We start from the raw sequence: 17,070 nt of genomic DNA, 5'->3' as shown, positions 1-17,070 counted from the left end.
AAGACAGTGAGGGTACATGCACATGCATTGTCAGCCCGCTGAACACTACAGCAAAACCTAGGGGAAGATGCTTCCAAAACTGCCGCAGAATAAAACTCAGACACACTTCCCGCGGTAACTCCGTTGGGAGGTCTGGAAACACGCAGGAGACCTCTTTGCGCCCGGTCTGTATTAAACCCATGGAAGCCCAAGGCTACAGGTTCCCTTCCCCCCAATGGACTACAACTCCCAGCATGCACCAACCGGAGAGCGCATGCCCAGTGGAGGTCAGTTTGAGTGGCAAGTTGTTTGTTACACTGTAACACCAGCTGCTTTCTGCACTCTGGAGCTTTTGCTGCCTCTGAGCTCTCTTAACTCCTTTTGCCTCTAGTCCCTTGCTTAGCTGCCCCCTCTCCCCGTTTTCTCTCGCTTTAGATCTCTCTCTAACTTTCACATCGGTCTCTCCCCCCCCCCCCCCGCTCCCTCCCCTTTCCTGGAGCCTTAAAGGGGGAGAAGAAGAAAATAATTTAAAAAAAAAAACCTCCAATTTTTAAAAAAAAATTATTAATAATTAAAAAAAAATTAACCCCCAACATAGATGAACTACAAATGAGAAAAAGGAAAAGATGGAGCTGCACATTTTAGAGCACAGGCTCAAAGTAGCCAGCATAGCCAAGGAGAGCATCCAGCTGTTTACCTATGGATTAATCAAACTTGCTTTCCTTTCCTCCAAGACCAGGTAAGTGCCAGATACATAAGGGGAGCAAAATGAAAGATAAAAGAGGCTGCAAGTGAGATCAGATTCCCGTGGCTAATTCCATTGCAGAAGCCAGGCTAGCAAAGGGAGGAGGGAGGTGGAAAAACAACTTGGTTCCTTTGCATTTTTTTTCTTCCTTGTCTCCAAGCGTTGGGGGGGGGGGTGTTTTATTTTATTTTTTCTTTGCTTTTTTTTTAAATATATTTTTAAAGAAAACCTCAGTCTATCTGTCCCCTTGTTTTGTTCTTTTAACATGCATATGTCGCCTGGGAGCTGCTCCTTGTAAATGAATGGATGAATGAAAACAGGTGTGGGGAATGTGCGGGGGGAAGGGGGGGGGGAGGCCGTGGAAAGTTTGTTTTTTAATTTAAAGAAAAGTAAATAAATAAAAAGGCGATCGGTCTGGACAACAAAGACGAGAGCAGAAGCAGGAGGAGTGGTGTGGTTTTTTTGTTTTTGTTTTTTGTTTCCCCCAGCACTTATTTAAAACAAACACCCCTTACACGGTTTGCTCTTTTAAGGGTGCTTTTAAATGCTGACTACTCTGGAGTAGGAAGGGATTGAAGAGCATGCATTGTTGCAATATTACAGTCTTGTGTTTTATTATTTATTTATTTATTAAGCATTGTGGTTTGTGAGAGGTATCTGAAGGGGAAAAAAATGCAGTGGCAGGCAGTGTGAGAATATTTTTTTTCTTATTATTTTGGCCAGTCTATAAAAATACATGTGTATTCTGCCGAGGCGCCTCAGAGGAAAAACAATTTGAATTGCAAATGCATACTATATCTATATAAAAATATAGTCAGGTTGTTGACATTTGTTGGTTTAGGTGGATAGAGTGGGAGGTAAATAACCCAAACTCTTTTTTGGTTTTCTGAGCCTGATAATTTGTATTTCACTTCTCTTCACTGAATCATCCCAAATAGCATTTATGTTTAAAGACAGGGGACTTTTGCAGGCAAGAGGAGAGAGAATAAGTTAGCATTATTTTTCTAAATGGTTTCATTCCATTCTGTAATGCAATCTGCTCTCTTCAATAATGCTTAGGGATGAATGGACCTGTTTGTGGTGTAATTTGATTGCAGTCCCTTATCTCTTACAGTTAAACTTCTTGCATTGAAATTTCACTCTGATTTGTGGCTCATCCCAGTTGACTCAACACTGGCATTGTTTGCAGTGTAATGTATACCAGCACCTTGTTTACTGCTGCCTCTGAATACTCAACAGGGTATTAAAGGCTTAAATCTTAAATGTCTTTTTTAATGTACAGTTTCATTACTAATTAAAAGTGACTGCTAACCTTTGTTCCATTTAATTGCTAATTAAGTCATTGTTTTCTGATGCTTCATGTCAGCATTAAAGTCTTCCATTGTTGTATGCAGTGTTGTTGTAGCCCTGTTAGTCCCAGAGATTAGAGAGAAAAGGTGAGTGAGGTATTAATATTATTATTAATCTTTTATGTTATGTTAAAGTCAGCATTTTGAACCTTTAAATCTGTGGCTCCTAACAAACAGATTCTTTTTCAAGTTCAAAGATTGTCCAGTTGTCTTCCAGCTTAAAGTTACATTTCTTGTCCACAAAATTTGGAAACCATGAATAGATTTAGGGTTGCAATATACGTCTCTTGTGTTTGTGTGCAGTACTGTATCTTGCATTTGGGTTGTACTTTATCAATCTTCAGGTTTCATACTGTTGCCCATCACTGTGGTATTGGAGCACCTTCCATGTATAATTAGAAGCAATAGCAAAGTCCCTAAGAATCTTGATGGAGTCTCTGGCACGTGTCCCTTTTCAGGGTCAAAACTCTGCTTGGGGAGGATTTTATGCTTTGTTTTTTAAAAGATTTCATTAATTCTCTCGCTTTTTAAATATATATATTGCTGCTGTTGGTAGGGATTTAGGAATAGAAGGTGGCGCCAGTGTAGTGTCAATCTTCTGGTGACGCACTCCTTAAGTAGTGTTTTCTGTATAGAGTGTTACCATGCTTCACAGGTGCTTAGGAAACCAAGGTCCTTGCCCCAAGGAGCTTCTGTTCTGATGGAGGTAGCCCTCACAATGAAGGATCAGGCATGAAAGTGGGAGCAGATAACTGGGTTGATCTATCAACACCACTTCCTCTCCCTGTTCTGATCTTCTTTAAAGTGAACATGATGGTGGCTTGATGATCGTGAGCCCAAAGCTCTCTACTTACCCACAGGACAGAGTTCCTACTTCTTCCCACTAGTGTTACTGAACCTCATTTTGGAGTGACCAATCTGGAAGATGAGTAGGGAACTGAACCTCCACACCCATTAAGTCTTTGTGCTGAGATATTAAAGGTGCCAGTTGCTGTGGTAGCCTTTGCTATCTGTGTATGTGTCCAGTGAGACCTCAGAGTGAGTCTTCATCTTTGCTGCCATATTGCCATTAAGCGGTGATGACTTTTGGTACACATTGGTCTGGGATGGATTTGAGCCAGGGACCTAGTAGTGGAATGATCAATATCCTGAGATCAGTAGTTTTGAGCTCTTCAGACTCACCCTCACAGTTGGATTCTCATTCTGGGGGAAGATGAGTGAACGGTGGTGAATTCTGAAGCGTACATCTGACCCACTTGTAGCCCATCCCAGTTCTCATGCCTGCATTCATTATTCTTTTACTTGAGCTCGCATTACAATAAACACATTTATTTTTAAAAAGAAGTAACCGTGGAAGTAATCTGATGGCTATGAGTAAGAAGGCAGTTAATGAAAGGAAAGGGTGAGACCCAGTCTGAACATGGGATGAACTGAGGCAGGCCTTTTTTTTTTTTAAAGTTTTAAAAATTTAAAATTAGCAAATGTTAATTTTGAAATGGCAGATGGGAAAAGGGTAAATAACAGCAAAGCTCTCAGATAAAATCCAGTGTGAAAATATATTTGAGCCAAGTCATTTATGAGCCTCAGCTGATATTAATCTCTTTAGGCCTACTGTCTTCAATGGATCTACATTGAAATATGAGCCCGATTCGTAATTGGTGTAAATCGGTGCACTGCAATGAAGTTGGTAGACTTGCAGGGATTCACACCAGCTGAAGATCTGGATCATGTATTTTTAATGGCACAGTTGAGATCTGCACATACCAAAACTGAGATCAACACAATTTTCCTGCTGTTAACTTCGTTGTTTCCCCCATTGCTTGCTGTTCTCTTTTTTGCATCAGGTCTAGGCTTGGAAGAATTAGGTTTTTTGTTGGTAAACATTAATTGCACCATACACACATGAACCAATGAAAAAATATTTCTATCAATGATTATCAGAATTTACAGATAGGTAAAGTAAGAAAAATGCTGCTTGAGAATTTCTGAGTTTGATTTCAGAGTATTTACTTTGTATATTTTCATATGTGATGTTGACAGTTTGTGTTAATGGTTAGAAAACTTTAACTGTTTGAATCTGTGTCTACTGTAATTAAATAATGATTTTCTGATCTTTCCTATTGTCTGACCTCCCCCCGTAATTTTCCACAACTCTGAAAATTTAAATTGCTAAAAATTAAAAAATGTTTAAAACCCATACTTTTGTGCAACTGTGAAAATTTCAATCGAGACAAATCTTTTTTTAAAAAAAAAAGCTTAAAAATAAACATCAATATTATCCATCAAAATTATAAAACCAAAAAAAACCTGAATTCTCCCAAGCCCAATTGTATCTAAATTTGTCTTGTAAACTTCTTGGTGGCAGGGACCTTCTCTGTTTGTATTCTGTAAAGCACACAGCATGCTTTTGGGTGCTGCAAAAATCACCACCACCACTGCTAAATCACTTACCGGTAGTTTTAATATTGCACCCTTTACCTCTCTCTTTCCTTTTTGTGCATGTTGTCTTTTTCAAATGCGAGCTCTTTGGGGAGCTGGTTTCTTGTATGTCTGCAAAGCACCATGCACGTTTACCTGTGTGGTGCTGTATAAAGAGCAGCTTCTATTCCACCAGCACCAAATACCCCCCACCTCCATGTCCCATTCCTGCTGCGGTGGTAAAAATTAAACTGCTCCTTACAATGAGGTGATGCACCACGAGTGACGTATAGGAGGGCTTTCAGTTTAATAAATCCTATTCACTGGTTGATACATTGCCCCGTTTGTCACCTTCGCTTACCTCCTGATTCAGATGTTCTGATTACATCCTCCTCTCCTGTCCAGGAGTTAGAATCGAAATACCCACTTTAAGCACTAGCAAGGAAGATAACAGGGAGAAGGAAGGCAGAGGCATCTTGTCTTTAGAATGAGTTTAAAAATGCAGTCACAGAGTTGAGTTTGTCCTGTGAGACATCTGGGGGTGAGGGCCGTGGTGGTGGGTGTCTCCCAAACCTTTTGAGCAAAGATTCATCCTGGAATCATGATCATTAGTCTAAGTCCCTCCCTTCTTATCATTCATGATCCAATCCAATTTTACAATGTCTTGAGAGTTTATATATAGTGTGTGTATAGTATACATATTTGTCTACATATCTTTTATTGCTCTTGATATTTGTGGCTTCTGAACAGTGCGTCACACTATCAACTTTCTGGGGTCAATAGGTCAACATGTACCCCATCCCTTCTGAGTTGTCAAACGGCTAATTAAAAAGAGAATTTATGGGTGCTGGTTTTTCAAGAGGGGTGAAGTAAGCATAAGATGATCTTTTACCCTGCCAAACCCCTCATCTGAGACATTGGCCATGCAAAACCATGTGACAGCTCCCAAATGCAAAAACGAGAGAGACCAGAAGAAAAATGAGTTTGAGATGAGGTAGGTAACATTGATGGGATTAATTTATTGAGTCTCTGTAAAAATTTCTAAACCCACCAGTTGCCTGATTTTCTGCTGCCAAGGTTTAGTAGTAAAGAGTGAAATAAACCAGTCTGTGGGTCCAATATGGGGCTGGAATAACATTACTTTATAATCAGGGTGAAGTTGAAAGGTATTGACTTGGAGTGGAGGGTATGTTTACAAGCCAAAAGATTTATTTATTTATTTTGGGGTTTTGTTTTTAAACTTTGGCTCCTCAAAATGTAACAAGGAGACCAGTACAACAAACTACATATCTGTGTCTAAATTGATTTCTCATTGGGAAAACTAAACAGAGGCCGCTTTATAGTAGAGATGTGAGTTTGTTCTTTGAACCAATCTTAATAGGCCTGCAAATCAACAATTTGTTGGTGCTTTGGTCTTCTCTTGTTTTCTCATAAATGTCTGGGCTGGACATAATTTAATGGAAGATGGTTTAACGCTCTCTTAAGTTTCAGACCTTGTGATGGAATAGCGTGAAGAAGATTTTAAAATGTATCCAGTTATGTCATTTGGGGGAACACTACAGCACGTTATAGATGTTAGGAACTAGTATTCAAGAAATCTGTGGTCCATTTCTAAATCTGCCATTGTGTAACCCTGGGCAAGTCACTCTCTTATGTCTGATTCCCTGTTATGGGCTACATTAGTTGGGGGGTTCGAACTATTCCCGTAGCTGAAGTCAAAGTATCTTAGTTCGACTTACCTGGCCATCCTCACGGCGGCGAGTTGACTGGCGCAGCTCCCCCGTCGACGCTGCTTACTCCTCCTGCCAAGGTGGAGTATGGACGTCGATTAGCGGATTGATTTATTGCGTCCAGACAAGACGCGATAAATCGATCCCCGATGCATCAAACACTACCCACCGATCCGGCGGGTAGTATAGACATACCCAGAGATAGTGTCCAGCTTTTGTCCAATGCTAGATCTTCTAGCCAAAGGCAAGTTCTTACTGCTGCTCACCGACTCTTACTTCCAGTTCCATAATTCTGTAGGTTCTAGGGCAGTGGTTCTCAAACTTTTATACCTTTCACATACCAAGCCTCTGAGTGTGACCCCCTCATCCCCTATAAATTAACAACACTTTTTAAATATATTTAACACCATTATACGTGCTGGAGGAAATCGGGGTTTGTGGTGGAGGCTGACAGCTTGCCACCCGCCATGTCATAACCTTGTGATCCCCTGAGGGGTCCCGATCCCCAGTCTGAGAACCCCTGTTCCGGGATCACCAAAAGGTTTCTAAAGATAAGAGAGTACATTTAATCCCAAAACATTGGGAGGGAGTTGGGCTTGTTTGGGTTCTCTCTCTTTCCCCCCCACCCCCCGTGAATATTGGTATGGAGGAGATTTTTCAAGGACCTGTGTGTGACATCAGAAATGTAAGGACTGCGACTTCTCAGTCTAATCTGTCTCTGCACTATCCACTATGACCACACATTGTTGAGGCATGGGGGTAGTGGATAGGTTAGGCCTTAAAGGCTCATGGAGAAATGGCTTCTTTTCTCCTCCCTGTCCTCCTCCCCTCCCCAACCCCAACCCCCCCACCAGTTCAGCGATTTCCCCAAAGCTCTCGGCCATGTGCCTCTGCATGCTCTGACTGCTGCCAAGAGCACTGGCTGTGTACAGTACTGAACTCAGCAGGAGAGTCCCAGCACCCACTATACAGCAAGCAAGTTTGGGGTGAGCAGAAGGAGCAGAGGATGAATTTCACTTTGCCAGCCTGAGAACATGGCTCTGTAACCAGGAAGAGCAGCCATTTATGCTTATGAAGGGTAAACGCCATTGACGGCTCTTAGAGGACATTATCCAGTGTTTATAATACTTAGGACCTTGGAAATAACAGGTTTCCTCCCTGCTGATCTGGTCTTTTTTATAGATTATCTACAAACATTGTTTCTCATCCACCTCCCTTCCTCTGTTCTTCTCACATATGACCAGTGTGTCAATGTTTGTTGTTACCATTGCCTGAAGCCTTGACCTGTGAATCCTCTCAGACCTTGCAAGTTGAGCCATGTAAGGTCATGTCTATACTGGAGAGCTTACAGAGGCGCAGCTGCACCACTGTAAGATCTTGTGTGTAGCCGCTCAGTGCTGCCAGGAGAGAGTTCTCCCGTCAACATAATTAAACCACCACCACCGAGTGGTGATAGCTCTGTCTGCAGGAGAAGCTCTGTGGACAGTGACATGCCGGGAGAGGTGTTTTTTCACACCCCTGAAAGACGCACGTTTTGCTGATGTAAGTGGTAGCGTAGACATGGCCTAAGAAGTTGGGAGAACATTTAGAACCTGCATGGAATTCAGTTGAAACATTCAAATCCCCATCTTTGTGCCATGAAGCATTGCATTGTTAGAGAGAGATGCTGTCTTCCAGACATCAAGTAAACCAGAGGTTCTGACCAGTCTTTGTCATTGACATAGGGCTGTTAAACCCAGGCTTCTTTCTAGATTTGAATTTGGGCAACCACATTCTGACCATCTAAATTCCCGCTGTAGTTTCAAATGAATGTTGTATTCTTCTACGCTTTCTATCCTAAACTGTTTGCATTGGCACAGCTGCTGCTTTGCCCCACTGCATTTCCATGGTGTGTGCGGTGCAAAATTAGTAGGGTAAGTTAAATGCCCAGTGATGTGTGAACCCTACCTACCTCATTGAAATATTCTTAGGCTTAATGTTTGTTCAACACTTCGAAGTGTTCAGCTGGAAGATGGTGTGTTTGTTTGTGTGTGTGTAAATGAAAAATATGATCTCTTCTGATTTCTAGCTGCTCCCTCTGCTGGTTGGATGTCTGAATCTTCAGCAACAGAACAACAATATTGTATAACTTATCATGGACTGAATAGAGACGCTGGATTTATGACTTATTGCAACAATCTGTAACCCACTAACAACCCCTTCTTCCAGCTGCTCCCACCCCTTTCCTTTCCTTCCCTTCCTATGACGAGGGATGTTAACAGGCCACTTCACCTTGAATTGTCCCTTGAAACGTATGTTAACTACTTATGCTAAATAATCTGTTCCACCTTGTATTTAGCAGTGACGTTCTGGGTTAAGCCATGTCTACCTGTACAGCGCTGAAGTGGCACAGCTGTGCTGACACAGCTACGCCACTGCAATGCATCTGGTGAAGACACTCTATAGCGATGGGAGTTGGCTCTCTCGTCAGCATAATAAAATCACCCCCACGAGCAGCATAAGCTATGTTTGTGAGAGAAGCTCTCCTGCTGACATAGCACTGTGCACATGACTGCCTATGTCGGTGTAACTTATGTCACTCTGGGATGGTGGAATATTCACACCCTTGCATGACATACGTTTTGCCGACATAGGCAGTAATGTAGACATGGCCTTAGTTTCCCAGACTGGAAGAAGAACTGGGTGTAAGCTCAAAAGCGTGTCTCTCTCTCTCCAACAGAAGTTGGTCCAATAAAAGATATTACCTCACCCACCTTGCTCTTACATGAACTGTGACTGTTGTGTTTTTATGATGACTTCTTAGTGACAATGTTGTCAAGTTGTTTTTTAGAATCAATAGGCTATTCCCTGAATGTATTGTAGTTTTAGATTAGGTCCAGTTTTTAAGGCCTAGACCTATTTGACAATACCCCATTTCTGTTTTATAAAAATATAAACCATTCTGTTTTTTTACAGTGGAATTATCTGCTGGGCATACTAATACATTTATTTAATACCTCATTTCCTACTAATCTCGCATGCCTCAGTGTTACTGTTTTAATACCTTTGGACAAGCATTGCCATTTCTTTTTTCAGAGGAAACACAGCACGGATTTGTTCTTTTACTAATGTTGGCAATAAACAAACTCCGGCTCTGATCTGCTGATAATTGAATGCTGGTAAAGGAAGAATTACACAACAAGAATGTTAGTGAGGAAATAACTCTATTCATTTCAGTTTAAAATCAACAGAGCAAAGCTTGTAAGTAGCAGTTGTCATTTCTAAGTAGAAAGATCTTTCTTTTCCAGAGCTTAGCTTGCTTTTGTGTAACTAATTAGAAGATATCGTTATTAAGAGAGAAAACAATTAACAAACAAACATGTTTCGTTATAGCATAAAGGCACTAAAGATTATTTGGTTGCAAAAGAGATCTAATTTCCCGTTCGTTCCAGATCTTCTATGCAAAACTTACTGTACTGGCTAGGCAACTGGAATCTAAGTTCACTTTTGAGGTTTGATGTATAATAAACATCTTGTACTGCTTGATACAAAGATTTATTCTGCCATCCAAATAAAGCCATTAATGCCTTACAGGCCAGAATTCACTTCCATCTGTTAAATATACGTAACTAAAGATTAAATAAAAGCTTGCAGTTTAGAAGCAGTCCATCTTAGAAGGCTTGTGCTGGTAATGTTGAGGTGTCAAAAGTGCTGTTTAGCTCAAGCTGGCAGAATCTAGAAATGATGAAGTCTAGATTCATGCGGTAGTCAAACTATTTGGAACCATTTTTGAGGTGTCTTTTGTGAACTACACTTATGGTATTATAGAACTCTCTAAGGACATGCCTGTCTTGATGGGCAGAAAGCCAGCATGTTTCAGTCATGATAGACCAGGGGTAGGCAACCTATGGCACAGGTGCCAAAGGCAGCACATGAGCTGATTTTCAGTGGCACTCACAGTGCCTGGGTCCTGGCCACTGGTCCGGGGGGCTCTGCATTTTATTTAATTTTAAATGAAGCTTCTTAAAACATTTTAAAAATCTTATTTACTTTATATACAACAATACTTTAGTTATATATTATAGACTTATAGAAAGAGACCTTCTAAAAACGTTAAAATGCATTACTGGCATACAAAATCTTAAATTAGAGTGAATGAATGAAGACTCGGCACAGCACTTCTGAAAGGTTGCCGACCCCTGTTATAGACCAATTGAGTAAGCTTAACATGACTGCAAAGCTCCATTTCAGATGCAGACTAATATGAAACACTATATAACTGCAGGGAGATGTCGGGAGGGACCGAGGAATTGCAGGCTGTCATTGTCAGTGAACTCCACAATCAATCTGTACTGAGGTGGCAAGGAAGATAAGAAAAAGCTGCTTATATATGTGTAGATTTGTTTTTTAATAAATAAATAATAAATGTGATTCTAAATGCATTGTGGGTGTTTTTCTCGTTGCAAAGTTTGGGCACCTCTGCTAGAGATTTACTGTAATTGTGTATCCAAAATAGTGCCAGCTAAGTTATAAAAAGTAGCTTTAAAGTCTTCCTTATAAAGTACTGAAATAGGTGGGTTGATTTTTTTTTTTAATTCGTTTACTTGCTCCCAGTGGAATTTCAAAACCTAGACGTTCTTGCTGGTTCTGTCAGTCTGGGGATTCACAGGTATTAATACTAAAAATAGGAATGTTTACAAGTTGGGAGGTGGGTAAGCCAGATAAAACTCAGGTGTGGCTGTCTGTCTCTGAATGTAGCAAGTTGTAAAGAATGTACAGGCTTTATAAAACTGTATCTGGGACAACGTCACTGTCTTTTCTCATCCAGGGTTTTTTAAAATAGCAGCATGTGCCCAAAGGATCTTGGTCACAGAGACACCTGAATATTCCTCCCAGTTGTAGGTGGAGGAAGGACTGTCCATTGGTCAGGGTATCAATTTAGAATCCAGCTTCAGTTTTCTATTCTGCCACAGACTTCTGCGTGACCTTGGGCAACTAACCTAGTGCCAGATTTTTCAAGGTATTTAGGCATCTAAAATTCATTTGAAATCAATGGAAGTTCAGCACCGAGGCACTTTGGAAAATCCCACTAAGTGGCTGTTTGAACTTTCAGATGATTAAATACCTTTAGAAGTCTGGTCTTCAGTCTCTCGGGGCCTTAGTCCACCATCTGTAAAATGGGACTGATAGCACAGGAGTGCTGTGAGGATGAATACATTAAAGATTGAGATGTGCTTAGATTCTATGGGGAGGGGGCCATATGACTATTTAAGGTAGAGAGGATCTCCTATCCCCTGGTCTTGTTCACAGGCCAGACCATGTCTTAAACAGCATTTCTGGCTCGCTTATGTGTGCTCCCCTAGGCAAAGTGTGAAGTTGTGCACACTTAGCTAGTTCTCTCCTAAAGCCGCATACGGTTATACTGTGGGTGAGCGTTAGAGGCAAGGCCTTTAAAAATACTTATTTAGCTGACTGTGGACCAAAGAAAGATACATTGAAACATCAGTAAGTTTTGTATTTCTATTTTTAGGAGGTCCTAAATTTGGGGGCAAAAGTTAGCAGTATCAGCAGAGGCTGAAAATGCTTCCCGGTGAATAAAGTTGATACATTCTTCTGGATTTCTACAGTGCAGTGTGGAGTTGGGATTAACTGCATTGTGTGTAGGAAGATGGTAGTTAGTAATGGGATAGAACAATGAGAATCCTGATAACCATCTACCCGCAAAGGCAGCACATGATTCCCAGAACAAAGGATGCATCAGAGAGGCCTAGTAATTCACAAAGTGTAGTTGAGTTTCATTGAATCTATACTTACACCTTTTCATATGATGTAGGAAATATTTTTTTCTTTTTGCTTTGTATCTGACTGACATGCAGATGTCATAATAGTCTGATGGCTTGATGACTGTCTTGAACAAATCTCTCTGAAAGTACTGAGCAGAGTCATATCAATTGACTGCCGAGGAGGTTAGAGAGAATGTGGGTTGACCTGGCACCTGACTTGATTGTTTTCCTGGAAAAAACAGAGTGACGAGGTACAAGTTTAGCCAAATTGATCAGCATAAATGTCTCAGAACCACTTAGGAGTCTCACTCAGGATTTTTGACAGTGAATCCTGTAGTGGAATCTTGATACCTTGGGATCTAGTGCTGTTGTACCAGCTCCAGGTCTGGAGTCTGACCTTTTCCATACAAAATGCTATTCAAAAAAGTAGAAGTAAACTTTAATGTAACTTTGAGCTGTGTGTGGTTCCATGTTATCACACAGGCGTGTTGCGATGTTCTTGTTATCACTGGATGATATCCTAGCAGTTTGGTTCACTTGGTATTACTTTCCATCCAGTATCATTAAGTATGGCTGTTAATCTCCATTAACAAGTGAAAATATTTTCCAGATGAGATTACACAACTTAACCGTTGACTTTGGAGATGGGATATCAAAGCAAGGCTGGAGGTATAAGAATGGGGAGGGAAGCTGCCTTCTTCCTAGTTTCTTGGGTCTTTGAGTTTCCTTATAATGGTTTTGCATGACCCTAGTTCCTAAGCTGTTAAAAACTAGGATATGCTACAGAGCATTTTCAAGGCTGCTATCTTAAACTAGAGGTCAGCTCAGGCCCTAGCTTCTTGGGCATTCAACTAGTATAAAGGAGCTTTGGGACAGAGCTCTGGTGCAGAGGGTCTGTGTCTGTTTCCATACCTGTGAAATGGGGGTAAATGTTATCTCCATCTCACTTGTATTGTGCAGATTGATTGATTGATTACAACTTGGAAAGGGTCTATACTGGTGTTTTTCTTACTGCAGTTGACCACAACATTAGCCAAACTAACTAGTTAACCCTTCCTTGGAAGTTCTATTTATGTATTTGATATAATTTAGCAGCAAATATTATGTCTGCACTACGTCCTATTCTATCTTGGTTTGGCTCTGCGATGGTATGCCTGTCAGTAATAATAATCCTTTGGTTAATGCAAACTACTTGAAACCCTGGCCCTACTGTGATAACAGTCAAGTGATGAAACCACACTTTACAGAATGCTCTCCTTAGTTTTTCTATTGAAAACCAGCTACTCCATGTTCACATGTTTCTTGGTGGTTATTGTACTCCTTGTGTAGGCATTCAGTCTCCTTATAGTGAATCACAATCTAAATGAGAGTCATCAGTGTAACACTGTTGCAAAAAATGGAATATCATTCTGGGATGTATCAGCAGGAGTTTGTAAACAGGACACGAAGTAATTCTTCCACTTTACTCTGCACTGATTAGGCCTCAAGTGGACTATTGTGTCGAGTTCTGGGCACCACATTTCAGGAAAGATGTGGACAAATTTGGAGAAAGTCCAGAGAAGAGCAATAAAAATGATTAAAGGTCTAGAAATCATGAGCTCTGAGGGAAGATTTTTAAATCTGGATTTGTTTAGTCTGGAGAAGAGACGAGAAGACTGAGAAGGGACAGAACAGTTTTCAAGTACATAAAAGATTGTTACAAGGAGGAAGGTGAACATTTTCTCCATAACCTCTGAGGCTAGGACAAGAAGCAATGGGCTTAATTTGCAGCAAGGACGGTTTAGGTTGGACTTTAAGAAAAACTTCCCAACTGTCAAGGTGGTTAAACACTAGAACAAATTGCCCCCAGAAGTTGTGGAACCTCCATCATTGGGTTTTTTAAAGAACAGGTTAGACAAACACCCATCAGGGGTGATCTAGTTATTACTTAATCCTGTCATGAGTGTAGGGGACTGCACTAGAAATCAGTGTTTTCCCCATAGCCTGTCCGTGAGATCACCCTGACAGTTTAGGAAGGCAGCAAGCCTGTCCCTGGTATCAAAAAGGTTGAAAAACACTGGTGTAGATGATCTAGTGAGGTCCCTTCCCGTTCTGCACTTCTGTAATTCTATGGCTGGGAAAGCCTTGTGCCAAACAAAGAATAAGAGTCTTTAAGGAAAGGGTTTGAATATAGTTGTCACCCTACAAACCAGTAGTTCTGAAGCTGTCACAGCTCAGTAAAACTCTACTTGCGTCCCCTTTGTGCAATTATTGGAAAGGGGCCAGGAATGAATGATTCACAAGGAGTCTTCCAGCCCTACGATTTAGGAACTCATGTTGGTTCATTAAAGGCCTGAGCCTGCGCTCATTGGAAAGACTCCTGTTAATTTTGGTGGAGGTCAGATCCATCCATTAGACAATAATTTTAAATATGAAAAGGTCCCCAAACTATATGATCAGCGACAGATCACTTATTACTCGATTTTAATGGTCCCATGAAGCAAAATGGCTATTTGAATGGGCTTCAGATTGTGAATGTGATCAATGGCCATTAAAGAAAGCCATGAATGGGAAAAATAGTGCAAAATGCGAGGCATAATAAATGCAGAACACTGTGCATGGTGTGTGTGTGTGTGTGTACATACTTGAGCATATGCTTTAACTTTGATTTTTCCTCATTGTTTATAGTATTTTGAGGTGTCAAACCACATTTGACAGTGTTCCATGGCACAACATGATTATTCATCTCCTTTCCAGTTAAATCATTCCCAGTGATTAGAACAGTACTGTAATGTTCTTTTTTAAAAACTCTACTAAAATGCCATAAGTGGGTTTCTAGATGTTCACAGTTATTAGTTGTCCAAGGCTACAGCCTCGTTTGTCTGTGTCGCTGATTAGGCTCTACCGCATATGATGATGGAGGTTGTGCTTTGCTAGAATTGTAAGAAGGATGCTTTCTTGACACCTACCTACATACCTGGCAGTGTTACTAGTATAATGATTTGCGTATTGCATTTCTTCACTACTTTTTAAAAAAAAAAAATCCAATAGAGACAAATAGGTTTTCTTTCTCTTTTAAGATTGCACTATTTGGCAAACTCACCAAGAGGGCTACAAATCTTCCTGGACTCAAAATATACTGGATCAGTCAATTGGGTTTTTTTGTTGATTTGTTTTGTTTTTTATTGTGTTTAAACAAACTCTTGATATATTCTGTGCAGGACGAACATAAGGAAAAGGACAATGAGAGGATTTTGTGGTGCTACTTAAATGACTCTTGCACAAAATAAAGTTTAAAATGTGCTTTAAGCACTTGTCAAATCTTTAGTGGGAAGAAAACCCGGTATTGATAACATTTTAATGTTTATTTTATATCAAACTAACTGAGATGCATAAGGCAAAATTTTCAAAAACAACCAGGTCCCATTTGAAAAAGACACTTGGACACTTGACCCTAAGACTCCTTGAAAGCCAGTGGAACTTAGGCTCCAATGTGCCTGTCACTTTTGAAAAATGGACTTAGACTCCTGAATCACTTAAGTGTGTTGAAAATGTTGCCTGCTGGCTAAAGAATACCTCTCAACCTGCAACATGCAATGCAATGAATGATGAAGACCCAGAATGAGGGACACTCACACAGTTGTCGATGAAAGAAACTGCAAAGATGATATTTCTGCAGCCTCTGATAGGAGTAACTTAAAAGTGGGTGGAAAACTTAAATAATCATGCTTTTAAACCTATGTGTTTGTACAGAGCCCATACAATGAGCCCCTGATTGGAGCCTCTGGATACCACTATGATATACAATAATAAACGTTCTCTGCCCACCCCCACCTCTTTGACGAGCTCATGGTACATCACAAATATGCCTCGGAGAGGTAAGGAAATACTGCTGTCCTTTACAGATGAGGAAACTGAGGCATAAAGGAGGTTATTTGACTTGCCCAAACTCTCAGAACAACTCTGTGGTAGAGACAAGAACAGAACAGAGTTGTCCTGTCTCCAACTCCTACACTTTCTCCAACAGAATATTCTTTGTGTGTGTGTGGGGAGGGGTTGGGGGTGGACAGCTTCTCTATTTTCTGTTGTACCAGCCATCTGAGGTTCAAACGCTTGCCTCTTTTTGTCCCCTTTCACATTCCTAGTTCTTCTAGTTTCATTGGTTAAGTACTTTGTTCTTCTTTGCTTGCGCCTTGAGAGATACTCAGGTAGCGTTGAAAGATGCTGCTAGAAACCCAAATGGACAACAGAAACCTTCCCAAGAGTCATAAAAAACAGAGCTACAAACACACCCATGAGTCTGTCTCATTCCAGAGTGAGAATGCTCTTGAAATGGAAATTGACTCAGCTCGAAATGAGAGGCGGTGACCAATGACAAACAAAAACATGTGTTTGTAGGGGCGCTAATAGCTGTGTTTCAGGACAGAGAATGTTTCATTTCCCAATATCAGATGACAGCTGCCATCACATGGACTGAATATGAAGAACACATTTTCAGGCTGCTTTATATAAAATGCAATTAAGACTGTAGCGCTCAGAACAATAACAGAATACTGAACTACCAGCAGGGAGTCTCCAAGTGGACAAGTGTAATCATGCACTGCTCAGCTTTCAAAGGAAATTGCAGTTAGTGCATTTGACTTGCTCATAATAGTGATGCATTGTTTAGCCTAATAACTAAGCAGCTCTCCAGGTCCCGGCTGCTCAGCATTGCCATCTCACACTACTAATCATTCTGTTCTCATGTCATCCCAGAGATGAACTAATCACCTGCCACATAACCTTGTCAAACTGGCAGATTGAGTGCACTGTAATTTTTTTTTAAACTAAGGAAACAATATTTCCACCCTTTTTTGATCAACTGGTTCATTTATACACCTTTGTCTTACCATGTGTGGCTTTGCATTAATGCGTAAAAATGTGTTTTTAATATAAAGTTGAGCATGGCCTAAAAAGGACTCCGTCAAACTTATTTTTTTCACCATGCACAAAATTGTTCTTAAATCACAGTTGCTTCTAATAGCCATGTGGGAATTGAAACAGGCATCTGTTTTTTTATGACTGTTTTCCCTCCATAACACATGCTTTTTTTTATTAACATTTCTGTG

At 40.6% G+C, this 17,070-nt stretch overlaps 1 protein-coding gene across 2 annotated transcripts in view; it reads left to right on the top strand.

The window, feature by feature from the left end:
* Positions 1 to 210: 210 nt before the first annotated feature.
* CASTOR2 (cytosolic arginine sensor for mTORC1 subunit 2) overlaps positions 211 to 17,070 on the top strand; it is a 153,617-nt gene continuing 136,757 nt past the window's right edge. The window contains exons 1-2 of one of the 2 annotated variants that reach the window (XM_044993887.1): positions 211 to 266; positions 578 to 718. In XM_044993887.1, coding sequence (XP_044849822.1) covers positions 606 to 718 — 113 coding nt within the window. In that variant the 5' untranslated portion in view covers positions 211 to 266; positions 578 to 605. Of the gene's footprint in view, positions 267 to 292; positions 719 to 17,070 lie in introns of those variants that run through there. The other variant, XM_044993886.1, reaches the window with a different exon arrangement.

Source organism: Mauremys mutica, chromosome 19 (assembly GCF_020497125.1).
Source record: "Mauremys mutica isolate MM-2020 ecotype Southern chromosome 19, ASM2049712v1, whole genome shotgun sequence".
NCBI lineage: Eukaryota > Metazoa > Chordata > Testudines > Geoemydidae > Mauremys > Mauremys mutica.
Note: the sequence above shows the minus strand (reverse complement) of the source record. Positions and strands in the feature narration are given on the sequence as shown.